This window comes from Macaca mulatta, chromosome 3 (assembly GCF_049350105.2).
Source record: "Macaca mulatta isolate MMU2019108-1 chromosome 3, T2T-MMU8v2.0, whole genome shotgun sequence".
In the NCBI taxonomy this organism is placed as follows: domain Eukaryota; kingdom Metazoa; phylum Chordata; class Mammalia; order Primates; family Cercopithecidae; genus Macaca; species Macaca mulatta.
Window position 1 is genome coordinate 4,407,713 of NC_133408.1, and position 18,361 is coordinate 4,426,073.

General features: G+C 57.6%; 1 protein-coding gene across 28 annotated transcripts in view; it reads left to right on the plus strand.

Moving 5' to 3' along the window:
- The first annotated feature begins 588 nt into the window (after positions 1-588).
- The window catches only part of CBS (cystathionine beta-synthase), a 28,879-nt gene continuing 11,106 nt past the window's right edge, over positions 589-18,361 (plus strand). For 11 of the 28 annotated variants that reach the window (XR_013414796.1, XR_013414795.1, XR_013414799.1 and 8 more), the window contains exons 1-11: positions 1,151-1,210; positions 4,195-4,270; positions 5,358-5,574; positions 10,086-10,192; positions 12,658-12,792; positions 13,338-13,417; positions 13,512-13,646; positions 13,761-13,830; positions 15,001-15,092; positions 15,919-16,044; positions 16,600-16,684. Coding sequence is in view for 20 of the 28 variants with exons in the window: in XM_077995554.1 (XP_077851680.1) it covers positions 5,366-5,574; positions 10,086-10,192; positions 12,658-12,792; positions 13,338-13,417; positions 13,512-13,646; positions 13,761-13,830; positions 15,001-15,092; positions 15,919-16,044; positions 16,600-16,684 (1,039 nt within the window). In the remaining 8 variants the exon portion in view is untranslated. Of the gene's footprint in view, positions 798-1,150; positions 1,625-1,872; positions 2,452-3,806; positions 4,057-4,194; positions 4,271-5,357; positions 5,575-7,316; positions 7,427-7,835; positions 7,987-10,085; positions 10,193-12,270; positions 12,510-12,657; positions 12,793-13,337; positions 13,418-13,511; positions 13,647-13,760; positions 13,831-15,000; positions 15,093-15,918; positions 16,045-16,599; positions 16,685-18,361 lie in introns of those variants that run through there. The other 17 variants (XR_013414797.1, XR_013414802.1, XM_077995558.1 and 14 more) reach the window with 11 other exon arrangements.

Consider the following 18,361-nt stretch of genomic DNA (forward strand, 5'->3'; position numbering starts at 1 on the left):
GGTCTCGGCCTCCAGTGCCGCCTTCCAGAGCCTTCCTAATGTAACCCCATCCCCGTCCCTTCCCCACGTCGCCCGCTTTATTGTTCTTCGTGTCAGTTCCTGTCAGTGGACATTTAATTCTAATTCACGTCTCACTCCCTCCCGCACTGTGAACCCCACACGGCAGAGCCCCCGGCGGAGCCGCGCGGGCCGGAGGAGGCTGCGGAGCATCGCTCTGGACTGAGCCCGGGACGCCGCGGAGGCGCAGCGCTTTCCTCCGCCCAGAGCTGCTGGGCACCGTCCGTGTCTTTCGCTGCAGGACTCCAGGGAGACTCGGGGGCCTGGGGTCCCCCATTTAGCCATAGGGCGGGGGGATCAGGTTCAGCCTCTGAAAGTCCAGAACACGATGTTTGGGAAACGGCCCCGCCCGCGGCCTCCGGGACCTGGCGAAGGAGAAGGGAAGGGCGCGGGGCGCCCCTGCTACCACCCTGCGCGGCGTCGGCCCAGTCCCCGCGAGCGCCCGGCTGCCCCTGCCCGTGGGCCGCACCGGAGCCGCGCAAGGCGACTGTTCAGCGCCTCGGCTCGGGGATCGGACCCGCTGCGCACGGCGTCCGGTGGCCACAGAGAGCGGCCATCGAGTCTCTCCCCGGCGCGGCGCCCCGGTCTCCCGGGTCCGCAACACACGCCCTTGGGGTCGGTCCTCGAGGACGCGCAATCCCCCGACCCATCAGGACGCATGTTTCGAGCTCATTAGTAAATGTTCCTTAAATTCCCGAAAGGCAAGAAGTTAACCAAGTAAAACAGCATCGGAACACCACGTAGGGGCGTTCGCACGGCCCCCGGGGTCCGCGGGTGGGAGCAGGGGCAGGGGAAGGCGGGGGAGGGGCGGCGACCCGGGTCTGCGGTTGAATCAACAGGGCGTGGAAATGGGGCGGGCGAACTGCGGTGGGGGCAAGCCGGAGTCCCGGGGAGGGCGGGAGTCTCAGGCCGGCGGGTCCCAGTCTGCGGTGGGGTTGGGGGAGGGGCCCGGGCTGAGTGGGGTGGAGGAGGGGCGGGTGCTCTGCCACGAGGCATTGGCGGGCGCCGGCCTCCGCCCCCGCCTCTCCGCCAATCGCAGCCCGCCCGCTCCCCTTGCGGTGGGTCCCAGTGAGGCTGCCACCCCGGGGTCGCCGTCTCCACCTCTCCGCAGTCGGGGCAGCAGCTCGCCCCTCTTTCCCACATATCCGTCCAGGTGAGATCCGGCCCCACCGAGACCAGCTCCCCGCTCTGGACGGAGGATCCCAACTGGGTCCGGGTCTCCCCCTCCGCGCCTCGGCCCTCTGTTGCATCATCTGGTTCCCAGGACCCCCGACGCACCCGCGCCCACGCCTGAGGTCTTGGCCGCCCAGAAGCTGGGAGTTCGGGCGTCCACGTGGCCCCGGGCTCCCACCCCAGCCCCCGCGCCGGCGGAGCGGACCCCACTGGCGGCGAGTCCCGGAGCGTGGAGCGGGGACGCGGGCTGGGAATCTGGGGGAGACGCACGCTTCATGCCCAGCATTGAGTTTTCGCTGCATTGTGGATGGGAAATGACTGTTTGCAAATCGCCCTTTTCGGCGGACTGTGTGGGGTGGCGGTAAACGGTGTCGTTGCGCGGGCGGCACGCGAGGTGGGTGCCCGCTAGGGGAGGGACGCGGGGATCTGCCCAGGTTGCGTTGTGGGGATGGAGGATTTCCTGGGACCTCACTTCCCTGAGCCCCAGGCGAGACGACAGCCGAGCTGGAGGATGCAAGGGGGAGGCGGAGGGGGGGGGGTGAGAGCGGAGCGCGAAACTCGGCTTCCCGAGGATCTTCTGGGCTCGCTTGTCCCCAGCTTTGTCCCAAAGTGTCGCTTCCGGGGGCGGAGTGGCCGGCGGTTTCCGGGTGTCAGTAGGGTCTGGATCTACCCCCGGGAAGCTTAGAGGAGTTTCCCGCTCTCCGTGCGCGTGGCTCTCCCCAGGCCCCTCCGGGAGTGCTGGCGCGCGCGTGCAGGGGTGTCCCAGGAGCGTCGTGACCCCAAGGGGGTCTTGCGGTTTAAGGAGCGGCCGGGGCGACACCAAGTGAACCCCCTCCCCGGGACGCACGTGCGACCGGCCGCCCGACACTGTCGCCTTGGGGAGCCCGCGGGTTTGGGTTCGGGTGCGGGTCTCCTGGAGAGCTTTCCGCCGAGCGCCTCTGGGTTCTTCAGAGCCCCGGCGGCTGGCGATCTGCGTTCCCGGCAGCCCCTTACCTTGCGGGAGGGTGCTCCAGGGCGAGGCGAGGCGCCAAAAGCAAGGCGCTGGGCCGCCTGCGTCTGCCAGGGCCGCGGGTCCAAGGCTTTCTGGAGGATTCCGCGGCGGAGCGTGCGCGCCCCAGGCCAGACAGGGCCTGTGCCAGACGGAGAGTCCCTTCCCGCAGGTGACTCCCGCGACCCGCGGAGGAAGGTGCTGCTCCGCTCTCGGCGGCGGCTTCTTACAAGGTCGGGGTAGAAAGAAAAGCAGGGGCACGGATCACGAGGTCAGGAGATCGAGACCGTCCTGGATAACACGGTGAAACCCCGTCTCTACTAAAAATACAAAAAACTAGCCGGGCGAGGTGGCGGGCGCCTGTAGTCCCAGCTACTCGGGAGGCTGAGGCAGGAGAATGGCGTGAACCCGGGAGGCGGAGCTTGCAGTGAGCTGAGATCCGGCCACTGCACTCCAGCCTGGGTGACAGAGCGAGACTCCGTCTCAAAAAAAAAAATAAAGAAAGAAAGAAAAGCAGGGGCACGCTTGGGTGACTTCAGGAGGGACACGAACCTCTGAAAGCGGGGTGCACTTTTCTGGGGAAGAGAAGATCCAATGCCTTCGGATTTTCAGACAAGTCCGTGGTCCCATGACCTTGACAGCACCACCCTCCAGGGTTGTTTGAAGCCGCTTTGGCCACCGGCCTGGTGAATTGCAAAGGTGGAGGGGAGGCCAGGAAGTCCAGGAGGCCAAGCTGAGGCCTGGGTAAGGCCTGTGCGCAGAGACCACCTGAGCCGCATAATCCAAGGGCTTCCAAATGCAGCCGGCTTCAGCAACTTTTTTTTTTTTTTTCTTTTGAGACGGAGTCTCACTCTGTCGCCCAGGCTGGAGTGCAGTGGCCGGATCTCAGCTCACTGCAATCTCCACCTCCCGGGTTTATGCCATTCTCCTGCCTCAGCCTCCCGAGTAGCTGGGACTACAGGCGCCCGCCATCTCGCCTGGCTAGTTTTTCGTATTTTTTTAGTAGAGACGGGGTTTCACCGTGTTAGCCAGGATGGTCTCGATCTCCTGACCTCGTGATCCGCCCATCTCGGCCTCCCAAAGTGCTGGGATTACAGGCTTGAGCCACCGCGCCCGGCCAACTTTTTCTTTTTTAATAGGCTTTTTTAAAAAGAACAGTTTTAGGCTGGTCGGGGTGGCTCACTCCTATAATCCCAGCAATTGAGAGGCCGAGGCCAGCAAATCACCTGAGGTCAGGTGTTCAAGACCAGCCTGGCCAACATGGTGAAATCTCCTCTCTACTAAAAATACAAAAATCTGCTGGGTGTGGTGGCACGCGCCTGTAATCCCAGCTACTCTGGAGGCTGAGGCAGGAGAATTGCTTGAACCCAGGAGGTGGAGCTTGCAGTGAGCTGAGATCACACCACTGCACTCCAGCCTGGGCAACAAGAGTGAGACTCCATCTCGAAAATTTTAAAAAGAGCAGTTTTAGATTTACAGAAAAATTGAGAAGATAGATAGTAAAGTTCCCACAGTTTCTCCTGTTAAGATCTTAAACTGATGTCGTATATTTGTTACTTTTTTTTTTTTTTTTTTTTTTTTTTGACAGAGTCTGGCTCTGTTGCCAGGCTGGAGTGCAGTGGCATGATCTCGGCTCACTGCAACCTCCACCTCCCGGGTTCAACCAATTCTCCTGCCTCAGCTTCCCGAGTAGCTGGGACTACAGGCACGCACCACCACACTTGGCTAATTTTTGTATTTTTAGTAGAAACGGTGTTTCACCATGTTAGCCAGGATGGTCTCAAACTCTTGACCTCGTGATCCACCCACCTTGGCCTCCCAAAGTGCTGGGATTACAGGTGTGAGCCACCGCGCACGGCCTATTTGTTACAATTAATGAGCCAATTCCACGATCACATAACCTTTGTTAACATCAACCAAAGTCCATGCTTGAGTCAGATTTACAGTTTTCCCCTCACACCCCTTTTCTATTCCAGGATCCCACAACACAGTTTGCTGTCACCTCTCCTTACAGAGTCTGAACGGTGCCGAACTGTCAGTACCATCTGTCCGGTGAGTGACGGCTGTGGACTTAGTGTCCTGTTGAATGTGGAGAATCAAAGCAGGGTGAAAGGGACTGAGTCCAGTCCTGGGCCCTGTGTAGAGGGTGAGGTGGGGGGTGGTCATGCGTTCTTTGTCCCCCCAGAGGAAGGGCAGCAGATGGGGCCTCGCCTGGGTGCCCTGGTCTTTCTTTTTTCTCTCTCCTTTTTTTTTTTTTTTTTTTTGTCTTATCTATTTCAAGGTGCTTGTGTGTTTTTTTAATCCTGGGTAAAATACACGTGACACTGATCACTGTAACCATTTGTAAATGTGATGCAACCACTGTCACTATCTCCACCTAGAACATTTTCATCATCCCCAACACAACCTCTGCACCCATCAAACAATCACCCTCCCTTCGCCACTCACCCCAGCCCCTGGCAGCCTCTGTTCTACTTTCTCTCTCTATGAATTTGCCAGACAGAGAGGGGCGTTCGAGAGTCCCAGGTGCCTCATTGTGGAAGTGGAATCACACAGCATTTGTCCTTTTGTCTCTGGCTTGTTTCACTTGGCATCATGTCCTGAGGGTTCATCCGTGTTGTAACGTGCCAGAATTCGTTTCTCTTATGGCTGAGTAAATATTCTAGTGTGTGTATGAGCCTATCGTGTGCGTCCATCCATCCGCAGACACATGGGCTGCCTGCCTCCACTTTTTGACTTGTGAATGGTGCAGCAGTGAGCATGGGTGTGCAAGCATCTGTTTTGTTGTTGTTGTTTTATTTTTTAAATAGAAACAGGGCTGGAGCCCAGGCTGGTCTTAACCTCCTGGACTCAATTGTCTTCCTACCTCAGCCTCCCAAAGTGCTGGGATGAGAGGCGTGAGCCACTGCACCCGGCCCAAGCAACTGTCTGTTTCCTTTTTTTTTTTTTTTGTATATGCCTATGGAGGAGACATGGCCAAACGGCTGCCCACAGGGCTGGTGCCTGTGTTTTTGTGTAATTCTTCCTGGGCTTCTCTGAGGGAGCAGAGCACCCCGCCCGAAGGGGACAGGGTCAGCAGGGTTCACTGGACCCCACAGCATCTGAGCCTGAACTGACGCCTCTCTCCTTGCTTTGCCAGGTCCCAGCATGCCTTCTGAGACCCCCCAGGCAGAAGTGGGGCCCACAGGCTGCCCCCACCTCTCAGGGCCACATTCGGCACAGGGGAGCCTGGAGAAGGGGCTCCCAGGGGATAAGGAAGCCAAGGAGCCCCTGTGGATCAGGCCCGATGCCCCGAGCAGGTGCACCTGGCAGCTGGGCCGGCCTGCCTCTGAGTCCCCGCATCACCACACTGTCCCGTAAGTCCTGCTTTTGATCACAAGAGGGTTGATCCATAACCTGCAGGGCAGGAGTTTGTTACCTGGATACCACACAGCCAGGAGGACATGAGGTGTGGCCCCCCTGTAGTCACTCTGGGTTGAGGAGCTGGGGGTGGGGGCATGCCGTGTAGATGAGGCTCTGAGGCCAAGGCCTCCTTATGCTGCAGCCGCAGCACCTAGGCCAGCGCCTGGCAAGACAGTGGATGCTCACAAGGTATTTCCGGAAAAAATAAATAAATAAATGTCCCCAGGTCACATGCTTTCCCCTGTCTGTGGCTGTGCACCTGCGTTCGCTGGAGGTGAGTGACCAGGATCCTGCCTGCACTCTCTTTTATTTTATTTTATTTTTTTGAGACACAAGCTGGAATGCAGTGGTGCAATCATGGCTTGCTGCAGCCTCAATCTCCCCCGATTAAGGGATCCTCCCACCTCAGCCCCCCAAGTAGCTGGGACTACGGGCGCCCACTGTCACGCCCAGCTAATTTTTGTATTTTTAGGAGAGACAGGGTTTCACCATGTTGACCGGGCTGGTCTTGAACTCCTGGGTTCAAGTGACCACCTGCCTTGGCCTCCCACAAGTGCTGGGATTACAGGCGTGAGCCGCCGCGCCCGGCCCAGCCTGCACTTTTCTGTTAACTCTACATCATGGAGACTTCCCCTAGGCATTAAACATTTTTCCATAGTGGGCTGTTTTTCTGGTGGCACAGACTGTTTGGTGAAGAAGCCGTCATTTTGTAAGCCCTCTACTGGGTAGATAAACGTTTGCAGTTATCTCATTTTAAATAACTGCAGTAGAAAATACTACACATTCATTTAGCCAACGAGTCTTTCCTGAGCGCCTTGTGCATTTGTGCCCTGCTCAAGGTGCAGAAGCTCTATCAGCAGAAAAGACAAATAAACAAAAATCCCTACCCCAGCACGAAACTGAAATCAAGCTCACTAAGCCTTAGGATTATATTTATTTCCTTAGTGTAATCTCCTTGGAGGAGAACAGATAGATCAAAGAATGTGCTTCTTAGATGTTTGATTCCTTTTTTTGTTTTGTTTTGTTTTGTTTTGTTTTTTTGGAGACAGAGTCTCGCTGTCGCCAGGCTGGAGTGCTAGTCACACAATCTCAGCTCACTGCAACTTCTGCCTCCCGGATTCAAGAATTCTCCTACCTCAGCCTCCCTAGTAGCTGGGATTACAGGCACGTGCCAGCACGCCCAGCGGGTTTTTGTATTTTTAGTAGAGATGGGATTTCACCATGTTGTCCAGGCTGGTCTTGAACTCCTGACCTCCGGTGATCTGCCTGCCTCAGCCTCCCGAAGTGCAGGGATTATGATTCCTATTTTGTGTACACCACTACCTGCATTTATGGTTGTTGAGCTACAGTTCAGAACGGGTGGGGTGGCTGGGTGGAGCCACTCTCAGTGCAGCAATAGAAGAAGTGACAACTGACAAACCCAGAAGGTCTGAGAGTTGAACACACTCAGTGCTGGGAGCTCAGGAGGCCAAGCAGATGGGTGGGCAGCCAGGAGGATGGGCTCTTGCCCCCAAAACAAACCTGAGAGAGCAGTGGGTGAGAGGCCCGGTGAGGTCGGGAGTGGCTGCTGGGGGTAGGGTGGGCAGGGAAGACAGGCCGGATCCCTGAGGGCTCCGTGAGCTCTTAACTCTAGGGCGTGAGATGGAGACGATGCCCTCCAGGTTGTAAAATGGTGTTGCACCTGCACCTCACACAGGCCTCATTCATCCTCCGAAGACACCCCCATCCTGAGATGCAGAGCCTGCGCTGCTTGTCTCCAGTCAGAGGCCCCCGAGAATAGCAGGGTTGCAGGGAGGTGCTGCAGAGGTGGGTGAGGCGCTGGGGCTTCATTCTAGGACAGTGTGGGGTGTCCTCCCAGGAGCCTCTTGGGCTGTGGAAGTGGGAGTCCTTGAGATAAGGGGCTCCAGAGCTATCCCTGCAAGTCGGATCTTTTATCTTCCTAAGTGCTCTGGGCCTGGCCCTGACCACCTCTAGAAACTTCTCAGGTAACTTCACAGCCACGGAGGCCCAGTGCTAAGTCAACACACCTGCTGCAGGGAGGCGGGCCTCTTCCTGCCTGGCTGGCCGGATGCCTGAACTGAGCTACTGAACTAACCCCCAGCGCTGTCACCCGGGGACTTGACTTTCCACCTGGCCCTGGCTCTCTGCACCCTGCCAAGCCTGGTTCCCTTCCGCCAAGAACTGCTTCCGGGGGAGGCTCCCTGGTCCCTGTACAGTTTGGGCACCTGGCAGGACTGCCCTCTGCTCCCTGGGAAGGGCGCGATTGGACTCCTCTTGGCGCCTGTTTGGGCCTTCAGGGCGGCTCTCCCTGCAAATGTGGCACTCCCTCCATGCCACAGGACCTCCGGGAGCTGGGTGCACCCCAGGTCTGAGGATCGCTTCCGGGGGGGCAGGGCCCAAGGAGCCTGGCTGTTTCGCAGGTGCCTGTGCTGAGGAGGAGGCTCAGGGTCAGAGCCACGGGGTGTCACTGGAACTGCACGGGCAGGGAGGGGTTGCAGGTCTGGACACCGCTGTGAACCATGCGTGTTCCCAGATGAGTTCGTGGTTAGCTTGTGCTTGGCACAGATAGAAAGGGGGTGTCATCGGCCTCTCCCTGGGGGAGGATGGCAGGGGCATGAGGGCCGTTTAGGAAACCACCTGGACCAGGGTTTGAGGGTTTGCACAGCCAGATGCTGCAGGGCAGAGCATCACAAGCCCAGCTGACAGCGCCTCGGCCCGGGCTCTGTGTCCGCCACGTGCCTGACATTTTCTGTGCAGGGCTAGGCATCCTGCCTGCGCTTTGCAGCCGTTGTCCCTGGTCTAAGGAGTCTCTGCCCTGAGGTCAGCACTTCACTTTTTTGTCTCCTGTGGTCAGAAGCTGAGAGATGAAAGGAAATGAAATTCCCCAGTAAAGCCTTTCTGAAAAGATAGACCTAAATCTTTGTTTTGGAGTCAGTACTTGCTTATTTTAACTTTTTTATTTGGAAATAACTTACGACTCGCAAGAAGTTGCCAAAATAATAGGTCCTTTGTACCCTTCTCCCAGCTTCCCACTAACAACGTCTGCCACGACTGTAGGTTCATTTTCAAACCTGGGAAACTGACATTGGTACAAATAAACTACAGGCATTATTTGCTTTTTATAGGTTTTTAGGTCTAAGCATGTGTGTGTGTTTTTCAGGCATGTGTGTGTGGTGTGTGTGTTTCAGGCATGTGTGTGTGGTGTGTGTGTGTTTCAGGCGCGTGTGTGTGGTGTGTGTGTTTCAGGCGCGTGTGTGTGGTGTGTGTGTTTCAGGCGCGTGTGTGTGGTGTGTGTGTTTCAGGCATGTGTGTGTGGTGTGTGTGTGTTTCAGGCATATGTGTAGTGTGTGTTTCAGGCATGTGTATGGTGTGTGTGTTTCAGGCGTGTGTGTGTGGTGTGTGTGTTTCAGGCATATGTGTGTGGTGTGTGTGTGTTTCAGGCGCGTGTGTGTGATGTGTGTGTTTCAGGCGCGTGTGTGTGGTGTGTGTGTTTCAGGCATGTGTGTGTGGTGTGTGTGTGTTTCAGGCATATGTGTAGTGTGTGTTTCAGGCGTGTGTATGGTGTGTGTGTTTCAGGCATGTGTGTGTGGTGTGTGTGTGTTTCAGGCATATGTGTAGTGTGTGTTTCAGGCGTGTGTATGGTGTGTGTGTTTCAGGCACGTGTGTGTAGTGTGTGTGTGTTTCAGGCACGTGTGTGTGGTGTGTGTGTTTCAGGCGTGTGTGTGTGGTGTGTTTCAGGCATGTGTGTGGGGTGTGTTTCAGGCGTGTGTGTGTGTTTCAGGCGTATGTGTGGTGTGTGTGTGTGTTTCAGGCATGTGTGGTGTGTGTGTGTGTTTCAGGTTTATGTGTTTCAGGCGTGTGTGTGTGGTGTATGTGTGTTTCAGGCATGTGTGTGTAGTGTGTGTGTGTTTCAGGTGTGTGTGTATTTCAGGCGTGTGTGTGGTGTGTGTGTGTTTCAGGCATGTGTGTGTGGTATGTGTGTTTCAGGCACGTGTGTGTGGTGTGTGTGTTTCAGGCATGTGTGTGTGGTGTGTGTGTTTCAGGCATGTGTGTGGGGTGTGTTTCAGGCATGTGTGTGTGTTTCAGGCATGTGTGGTGTGTGTGTGTTTCAGGTTTATGTGTTTCAGGCGTGTGTGTGGTGTGTGTGTTTCAGGCGTGTGTGTGTGGTGTATGTGTGTGTGTGTGGTATATGTGTGTGGTGTGTGTGTGTGTTTCAGGCGTGTGTGTGGTGTGTGTGTGTTTCAGGCGTGTGTGTGTGGTATATGTGTGTTTCAGGCATGTGTGTGTGGTGTGTGTGTGGTGTGTGTGTGTGGTGTGTTAGGGGTATCTGTGTAGATTTGTGTAACAACCATCCAGATAAAGCCAGTTCTTTGATTGTTGATTTGTGTCAGACAATGGCCTTGGGCTGCCAGGGCTGGGACTGTTTTGTTCTTTTCCTGAATAAATGTGGACTCCTCTGTTTCAGGGAAAAATCTCCAAAAATCTTGCCAGATATTCTGAAGAAAATTGGGGACACCCCTATGATCAGAATCAACAAGATTGGGAAGAAGTTCGGCCTGAAGTGTGAGCTCCGTGAGTGCCCTGGCTTTTGAGAGGGGCTTCCTCCATCCACGCTGGGTTCCGTGGGCCTGGGGGGTCCTGGGATGGGTCCCTTAGGCAAGGCCCCGGGATCAGAAAACACGCTGGTTAATGAGTGGCCGAGGTCATATCAGTTTAAGTTTGGGAAAAATACACAACAGGGCGTTGTGTCAGACGGTGACCAAAGTGGCTTCCCCGCTGATGGACCAGGGAACGAATAGGTGACCTTTGAACTGAGGCTGGAGTGGAAGGAGCGAGGGTGTGAAGAGCGGGGTGAGGGTCAAAGGCAGAAGCAAGCAGGTGGGGAGGTTCTGCGTCCTGCCTCCTAGAGAGACGCGGATGGGTCCTAGCACGAGCTGTGAGCCACCCACTGCCCAGGGAGCGGTTGCCTCTGTCTTGCCAGCTTCGTGGGGACAGACAGTTCAGCTCATCATTTATGAGACAGAGAATGGAAATTTGGAGGGTCTGTGGCTGGCCCCGTCCTGGGTACACGGGGGTCACCTGAGGTCCGGTGTGAGCCCTCCAGGGAGGGGCAGTTCTTTGTAGGACGCAGTTTCCAGGCTCAAGAGAGTGGAAGAAATTCGTAAGGGTCGCTCTTCACCAGGACCTCAGGGCCCTGGTAGACCTCAGCATCGTCACGGAGAAAGCTGTGGGTGCAGAGGCCTTGGGGACAAGGCGGGGACGGAATTTCATATTTCAGGTGACCGAGGCCAAGGGAGTTCGCAGGGCGGCAGCACAGGTGCTGTGGAGAACCCTGAGACAGGGCCAGATGGAGGGGGTGCGGTTTGAGTGGGAAGGAGAGGGAACCAGTAACATGGCTTGGGACTTTTTCATCCTGAAATGCTGTCATGTCACAGCCGGGGGACCTGTGAGAGCTGGGGCAGGCGCTGGGGGAAGGAAGTCAGGGGTCGGTGCATTGGGAACTGATGGCAGATTCACAGGAGGGGCCTGCTGGGAGCCTGGCCCTCCTCTGCCCCTCTAGGGAAGGAATTCTCAGAGCTGCATCAGAGCAGCCCCTTTTACAGAGACCCCCAAGGCAGCAGGGCCGGCCCTGTGCTCATTTGTCAGACAGTAAGGACCCTTGGATGCAGCAAGCATGGCTGCCCGCAGTGCTACGTACAGGACGGCATCTAAACTTGGCAGTTGCCCTCGAAGTAGGTTTGGGAACGCCTGTTTTACAGACAGACACACCGAGGGTCAGGTCGGTCACGTGGCTTGCCTGAGGCCACCCAGCTCTGATTTCTGCTTCGGAGCTGGCCCCCAGGCACTGGTGAGAAAGATCTCACTGAGGGCTTCACAGTATGGGACCCAGAGGGGTCCGGAAATGCAGACCTGCGGCGGGCCAGACCCCGGGAGTCCTCCCCACCACACAGCACCTCGGCCTGGCTCTAGGGGCAACACTTGTCTGGTGGTGGCTTTCAGAAGTTTTGAGGTGTTGCGGACTGGTCCCAGGTCCCTCAAATCACATTTCATGTAGCCCAGTCTCTCTCTCTCTCTCTCTCTCTCTCTCTCTCTCTCTCTCTCTCTTAAAAACTAAATATTTTTAAGAGCTGGAGAGGAAGGGAGGACCTGCAATAAGAAAAGAAGTGCAGACTGGGCACGGTGGCTCATGCCTGTAATCCCAGCACTTTGAGGGGCTGAGGCGGGCGGATCACGAGGTCAGCAGATCAAGACCATCCTGGCTAATACGGTGAAACCCCGTCTCTACTAAAAATACAAAACAAATTAGCCGGGCGTGGTGGTGGCGCCTGTAGTCCCAGCTACTGGGGAGGCTGAGGCAGGAGAATGGCGTGAACCCGGGAGGCGGAGCTTGCAGTGAGCCAAGATCGCACCACTGCACTCCAGCCTGGGCAATAGAGCAAGACTCCGTCTCAAAAAAAAAAAAAAAGAAGGAACGACGTGCAAGTGAAGGCCTTGGTCTTGTGCGGGGACCGCGCAGGGAACCCTTTCCAGGGCAGGTGACGCCCCACAGGGGAAGGAGGACAATGGGAGGCTGTAGGGAGAGTTTGCAAGTCCCCATCCGATGGGGCTGGGATGTGGCCAGTGCCGTGGCTTCAGGACATCAAGCTGCTTTGGCAGGGGCTGCTGGGTATGGCTGGGCATGGGCGTAGGGGACCCAAATCCAGGCGCCCGCCTGCCACACGCCCAGCTTGTGGGTGGGGGGATGGGGTTTTCTGTGGTGCCCCTCTGTGAGGGCTGCTTATGCCTCTCTGGTTCCCACAGAGTTGCTCTGTGCCCCGCAGGGCTGGTAGGATGGGCTGCAGGGGGAGAAGCTCTGATGGGCGAGCGCCCAGGTGCAGGTGTAGGGGAGGTGAGTGGAGAGGTGGCAATTTTTCAGAACCCACAGGCCCCCAAGCCCATCCCCCATCCTGGGGTGTATCAGGTAATGGGGGGTGAGCAGGAATCACTGGGGGGCGGTCAGGGAATCTTCTCCTCTGTGATTCATCTCTGCCTCCCAGTGGCCAAGTGTGAATTCTTCAACGCGGGCGGGAGCGTGAAGGACCGCATCAGCCTGCGGATGATTGAGGATGCTGAGCGCGCCGGGACGCTGAAGCCCGGGGACACGATTATCGAGCCGACATCTGGGAACACCGGTGGGTGCCCGGCCCAGTAGGGGTGGCCAGGCTGGCTGTCCCCTACCCATGCTGAGCCTGCCGGAACCTGGGGGGGATGGCTGAGCTACAGCTGCATGTGCTGGCCCACCCGGTCGCCTGCTCCCTGGCATCTCGCGCCCGCTGCTGGCGTGTGTCCCAGCCCAGCTACCTCTGACCAGCGGTTGGGGCCAGTGCCGATGCTGTTGGGGCGATGGCACCTGGCAGTGCCTGGCACATGGACGAGCACCCAGAGTCTGCTGTTCCTGTGCCCATGTACCCAGCTGGGCCTGGAAGAACCAGATCTCCCGTCCTGCACTGCTCCCTCCTCCTCCTTGGCGTGTACCTTTTATTCCCGCCTCTGGCAGCCTCTCTTCCCCTGCACTTGAAGGCAGAAGCAGCTATGTTGGGCAATTTTGGAATCCCACAGAACCCTCTTCCCTGGGCCCTAGGGGAGCCGGCATCAGGGTGTGCCCCTATGTCCCAGGCAGGGGTGGGGCGGGACTTGGAGGGGCACCGGGCCCCTCTCATCCTCTCTGTGCCTTCAGGGATTGGGCTGGCCCTGACTGCAGCTGTAAGGGGCTATCGCTGCATCATCGTGATGCCGGAGAAGATGAGCTCGGAGAAGGTGTGTGGGCACAGCCAGGGGCGGGGTCATAGGGCAGGGGATGAGGGTGCCTGGGCCAGGCAAAAGGTGCAGGCCACCGCCTTCCCTCCTGCAGGTGGATGTGCTGCGGGCCCTGGGGGCCGAGATTGTGAGGACGCCCACCAATGCCAGGTTTGACTCCCCAGAGTCACACGTGGGCGTGGCCTGGCGGCTGAAGAATGAAATCCCCAATTCTCACATCCTAGACCAGGTGAGGCGCCTGGGGCCTGGAGACGGGCATTCCCTAGGAGGGTCTCGATCAGGGATGTGGGGGTGACTGAGGTGTCAGGGGTCAGCTCACGGGCTCTGCTCTCTTTCTATGCAGTACCGCAACGCCAGCAACCCCCTGGCTCACTACGACACCACCGCTGATGAGATCCTGCGGCAGTGTGACGGTGCGTCCCTCTGTCCATCTTGATTGCATTTATCCCTGGCTGCCTGGGAGTGTACAAATCTCTTGCCCTCTCCTTGGTGAACTCCTATTCACCCTTCAAAACCCAGCTCAAATGTTCCCTCTGTGAAATGCTATCTAGAGCATTTCTCTAGAACAGTTTCCTCCCTCCCTTGTGCCCTCTTGGCCTCTGCCTGTGCCTTACCTGTAACAATCTCTGCAGGTCTGCAGGGGCTCCTCCCACAGAGAATGTAGGGAGTGAGTCTGTTCAGGGCCCAGGCTGGTGCTGGGCTCACAGCTGGGACTTCAGCTGGGATCATGCCCTGACTCGGCATCAGATTCCTCTGCAGAACAGGGCTGGTGACATCTGCGATGAGTTCACTCTGTTACAGGCATGAGGCCGGCTCCTTGGGCCCTTTTCCAGGGACTCGGTGCCAAGGCCTGTGGGGGTTGGTACTGATGTTTTCCCAAGAGATTCCTTTAGAGAGAAGTTGCCAGGAGGTTGGCGCCCTGGCTTCCTGTTGGGAATCCGGTGTTGGCATGGGCTGGAGCACACCCTCAGTCCATGCCCAGGAGCCAGGCTGTACGGTCCAGGCATTTGCTTGTTTGGGCTTTATGTGTGAGAACTCTCTGGTTTGGCAAAAGCAGTCCTGTCTCAGCATGGGTGCCCGAGCGGCTCCCCCTCACTGAGTCTTTCCCTGCCGTGGCTTGTCTGCCAGATGCCTGTGCTGGCCGCCAGCAGTGTGAGTGCCCAGCGAGTTTCTGAGCTGAAGCCTGAACGACTGATTCCATTTCCTGTGCCAATTCAGTTAACTCACTCACACCATGCAAACATCCAACAGCCCATGGAGGTGATTAATTCGCAGCCTCCCTCTGCCCGCCCTCAGCGCCTACACCCCCGGACAGGGCCCTGTCTTTCTGCATCTAGCCAAATGGGGGTTTTAGGGGCCGAGTGTCATTGAGCAAAGACTGGGCTGGGGTGCCCCAGGCTACCTGTTTCTGAGGCTTTCACAGACCAAGGGCAGCAATGAGGGCTGCTCCAACTGGAGAAGAAGTCTTTCTTTTGAGCTTTTTGGTCACCCGCCGTGGTTTGGGCTGTGTGTGTTTTCAATGATTATTACTATGAGTGATGGGCTGGCCAGGTGAGGACCTGAGAATGTTATCCATCCGCCAGGGAAGCTGGACATGCTGGTGGCTTCAGTGGGCACGGGTGGCACCATCACGGGCATTGCCAGGAAGCTGAAGGAGAAGTGTCCTGGATGCAGGGTGAGTGGTGTGACCGGGCCCGGGAGGGGCAGCGTGGAGTGGCCCCGACTTCTGAACTGAAAGCTCTCATTCCTCACCATCTGCTCAGCCCACTGTCTTCCGCGGTATTTCTACACTGCTTGGGAGGTGTTTGGAAAGACGGTGCTTGACAGATAAGGGACCAGCAGCTCGTGACCCGAAGGAGCTGGGGCTGGGTGCTCGCTCACTGGCCAGTGTCTTGGAGGGACTTCCTGCGCTGAGTGGGGGGTTGGAGTTCCATCTAAGGGCTCTGAGAATCAGCCAGGAGCTCTAAGTCCTCTGGTCCTGAGTCTGCCCCTCGCCTGGGGTTTGAGGGAGCTGGGGGAGGGTTCCTGGACTCAGGGTTAAGAGCAGGTCTGAGGAGGGGTGCCTAGAAAGGTCCCACTGATGAGACAAGAGTGTTATCTCCCTGTTGCTTGCCCTTGAAAAAGATATCACTGCCCAGCAATGCCCTTTGTCCCCGAAGGCTCTGGTGCTTTGCCGCAGGGTGGTCTGTCTGGGCTGTCCTGGGGGCCCTGCTCCGAGAAGCCCCCGGGGAGGTCAGTTCCTCCCAGACACCCGCTTTCACTTCTGAGCGCCCTGCACTGAACGTTTAGTCCAGACGAGGTCATTATCGCTTTAATACGTGGGGCCTGGGTTCCTGGGTTTCTCGTCCTGCCTGGGAGGCCGGGAACCGGCCACCACCCATGGGCAGAGTGTTAACAGGCGCTTGTTCACGGCGGTATTGGCCACTCCGATGATAGAATAGTCAGGCATGTCCAGCGGGGGCTTTTGCTGGCCCTGAGCCCTGAAGCCACGCGCTCTGCAGATCATCGGGGTGGATCCCGAAGGGTCCATCCTCGCGGAGCCAGAGGAGCTGAACCAGACAGAGCAGACAACCTACGAGGTGGAAGGGATCGGCTATGACTTCATCCCCACGGTGCTGGACAGGACGGTAGGTCGAGTCCTGAGCCTGGCCGCAGTGCAGCCTGTGACTCACCCTCACACTGGAGAGCCTGGCTGACCCTGGGCCCCAACCGGCTCCTCCGCTGAGGGGAACAGAAGGGCAAGCCCCGGCACGCATGGTGAGAAGCTGATCTCGCAGGTCGAGACAAAGTAGACTGGGGGACGATGTCTGCACATGTGGCCTGACCTCACCAAGGGATGCAGCCCGGGTGGCACAGGCAGGGAGCAGGGAAAACGTGGGAAAATTAAGGCCCCAGAAAACTCTGTTAAGAGGCAAAAAGGTGGATTTGGCCTGAGTGAGAGCGGAGACCAAAGGGCCCCTGCAGGTCACACGGATGCTCAGTGGGGCTGGCGGGCAGTTTTACTGTCTGCAAAACGTGTTAGAACTGGAAGGTCTGTAGACGTGCCGATCCCAGGGGGAGAGGCTGGGGCATGACCTCTGGGGTCCTGCTGCCTAGACACGGGCTCCACCACAAGGCTGTTCACCCCCTTGGCCACGTGGAAGCGGCTCCCACACTGACGGGCTGTGGGGGGTCCTGCTCAGGTGGTGGACAAATGGTTCAAGAGTAACGACGAGGAGGCGTTCACCTTTGCCCGCATGCTCATCGCGCAAGAGGGGCTGCTGTGTGGTGAGTGGGTGGCAGGCACGGGGGTACAGGGATGGCAGAGATGGATGGGGGCACCGGGGATGGCTGGGGGCGCACCCTCTGTCAGCCACCAGCCTGCATGTGTAAGACAGCAGTTCTGAGGAGTGTCACTGCTGCAGCCACGAGCCTCAGGTGTTATCTGTCTGCCTGGGTCCTCACCTGCCCAGTGTGGTCGCCTGCTCAGGTGAGGGCAGGAGGCCACGGGGCAGAGCTTTGAGCTGCCTTCCAGAATGTGTTTCTAGAACAAGGCTGAAGCTCTCATGGGACTTCCTGTTTCTAATCAAGCCCATCAGGGCCCCTGGGGCAGCGGCTCTGCACTGACAGGGCCCATGGCCAGGACTGGGTGCTGCGAGCACCCTGGAACAGCTGGGGAGGGGCTCTGGAGCCTGAGGCTGTCCAGGATCGACCCCACTCACCTTCCTCCCACCCCGTGCCCCTCTGCCCACCTGCTTGGGGGCTGGCAATGCCACTGACCAGCCACACAGGCAGCAGAGGCTGTAGGGACCACAGTTGATCTGGACATCTGGGGACTCGGAGAGCACACACCGCTTCTAAAACCCAGGCAGGGACATATGAGGTTTTTACTTGTGCATTCCCTGTGTCATGTCACTTTGCAGGTGGTGACAGGGAAAGTGGAAGGAAACCAGCCCTCAGTGTGTGGGATAGCTGAGCCCCAAACTAGAGACTGGAAGCAAGTCTTGATTGAAAAGCCATTTCCTAGCCAGGCGCGGTGGCTCATGCCTATAATCCCAGCACTTTGGGAGGTTGAGGCGGGCAGATCACCTGAGGTCAGGAGTTCGAGACCAGCCTGGCCAACATGGTGAAACCCCATCTCTACTAAAATACACACACACAAAATTAGCCGGGCGTGGTGGTGCATGCCTGTAATCCCAGCTACTCACGAGGCTGAGGCAGGAGAATTGCTTGAACCTGGGAGGTGGAGGTTGCAGTGAGCCGAGATCGTGCCACTGCACTCCAGCCTGGGCAACAGAGCAAAAACTCCATCTCAAAAAAAAAAAAAAAGAAAAGAAAAGAAAACCATTTCCCAGATGTGTCTGTCATCTGTCATGAAAGGTGTCTTGGTGCCCATAAACGCTGCGCTCTCCCCATCTCAGTCTCCCTGTTCCCCGTGTTGGTGGAGAAACAAGCCCCTGCCTTTGGGGCTGGAAAGCAGGTCTGTGGGCCCCGTTACAGTGGAGCGCGCCTCTCTTCCTGCGGGTGCTCCTGGTGCAGACTTAGACCTTCCCGACTGCTGTGTGCACCCTCAAACTAAGCCCGGAGAAGACGCCTCAGACTCTGACTTCAGGGATCCTAGGCACAGCTGGTGTCACCGTGAGCCTTGGTCTCTTGTTTATAAAGCAGACCCCAGTGTGCAGTCAGGCAGCCTGCAGGCGTGGTGCTGCAGGCGAGGTGCTGGGGACTCCGTCCTCAGAGCATCGCTGGCTCTCGGCTCAGGGCCAGGAGGTTTGCCAGGGGCCGCAGCCCCACCGCAGGCATTTTCCTGGCACCAGTGCCCACCCCAGCCTAGCAGGAGCCCCTTTTGCTCCCGGATCTTTTGTTTCCTGGGTGACGGTTTCGTTATGAAGCCCCGAGTGGACATGAAGACTTCATGGTGCACAAGGAGGAAGCCGATGCTCACGGAGAAGTGGGGTCCTCCCA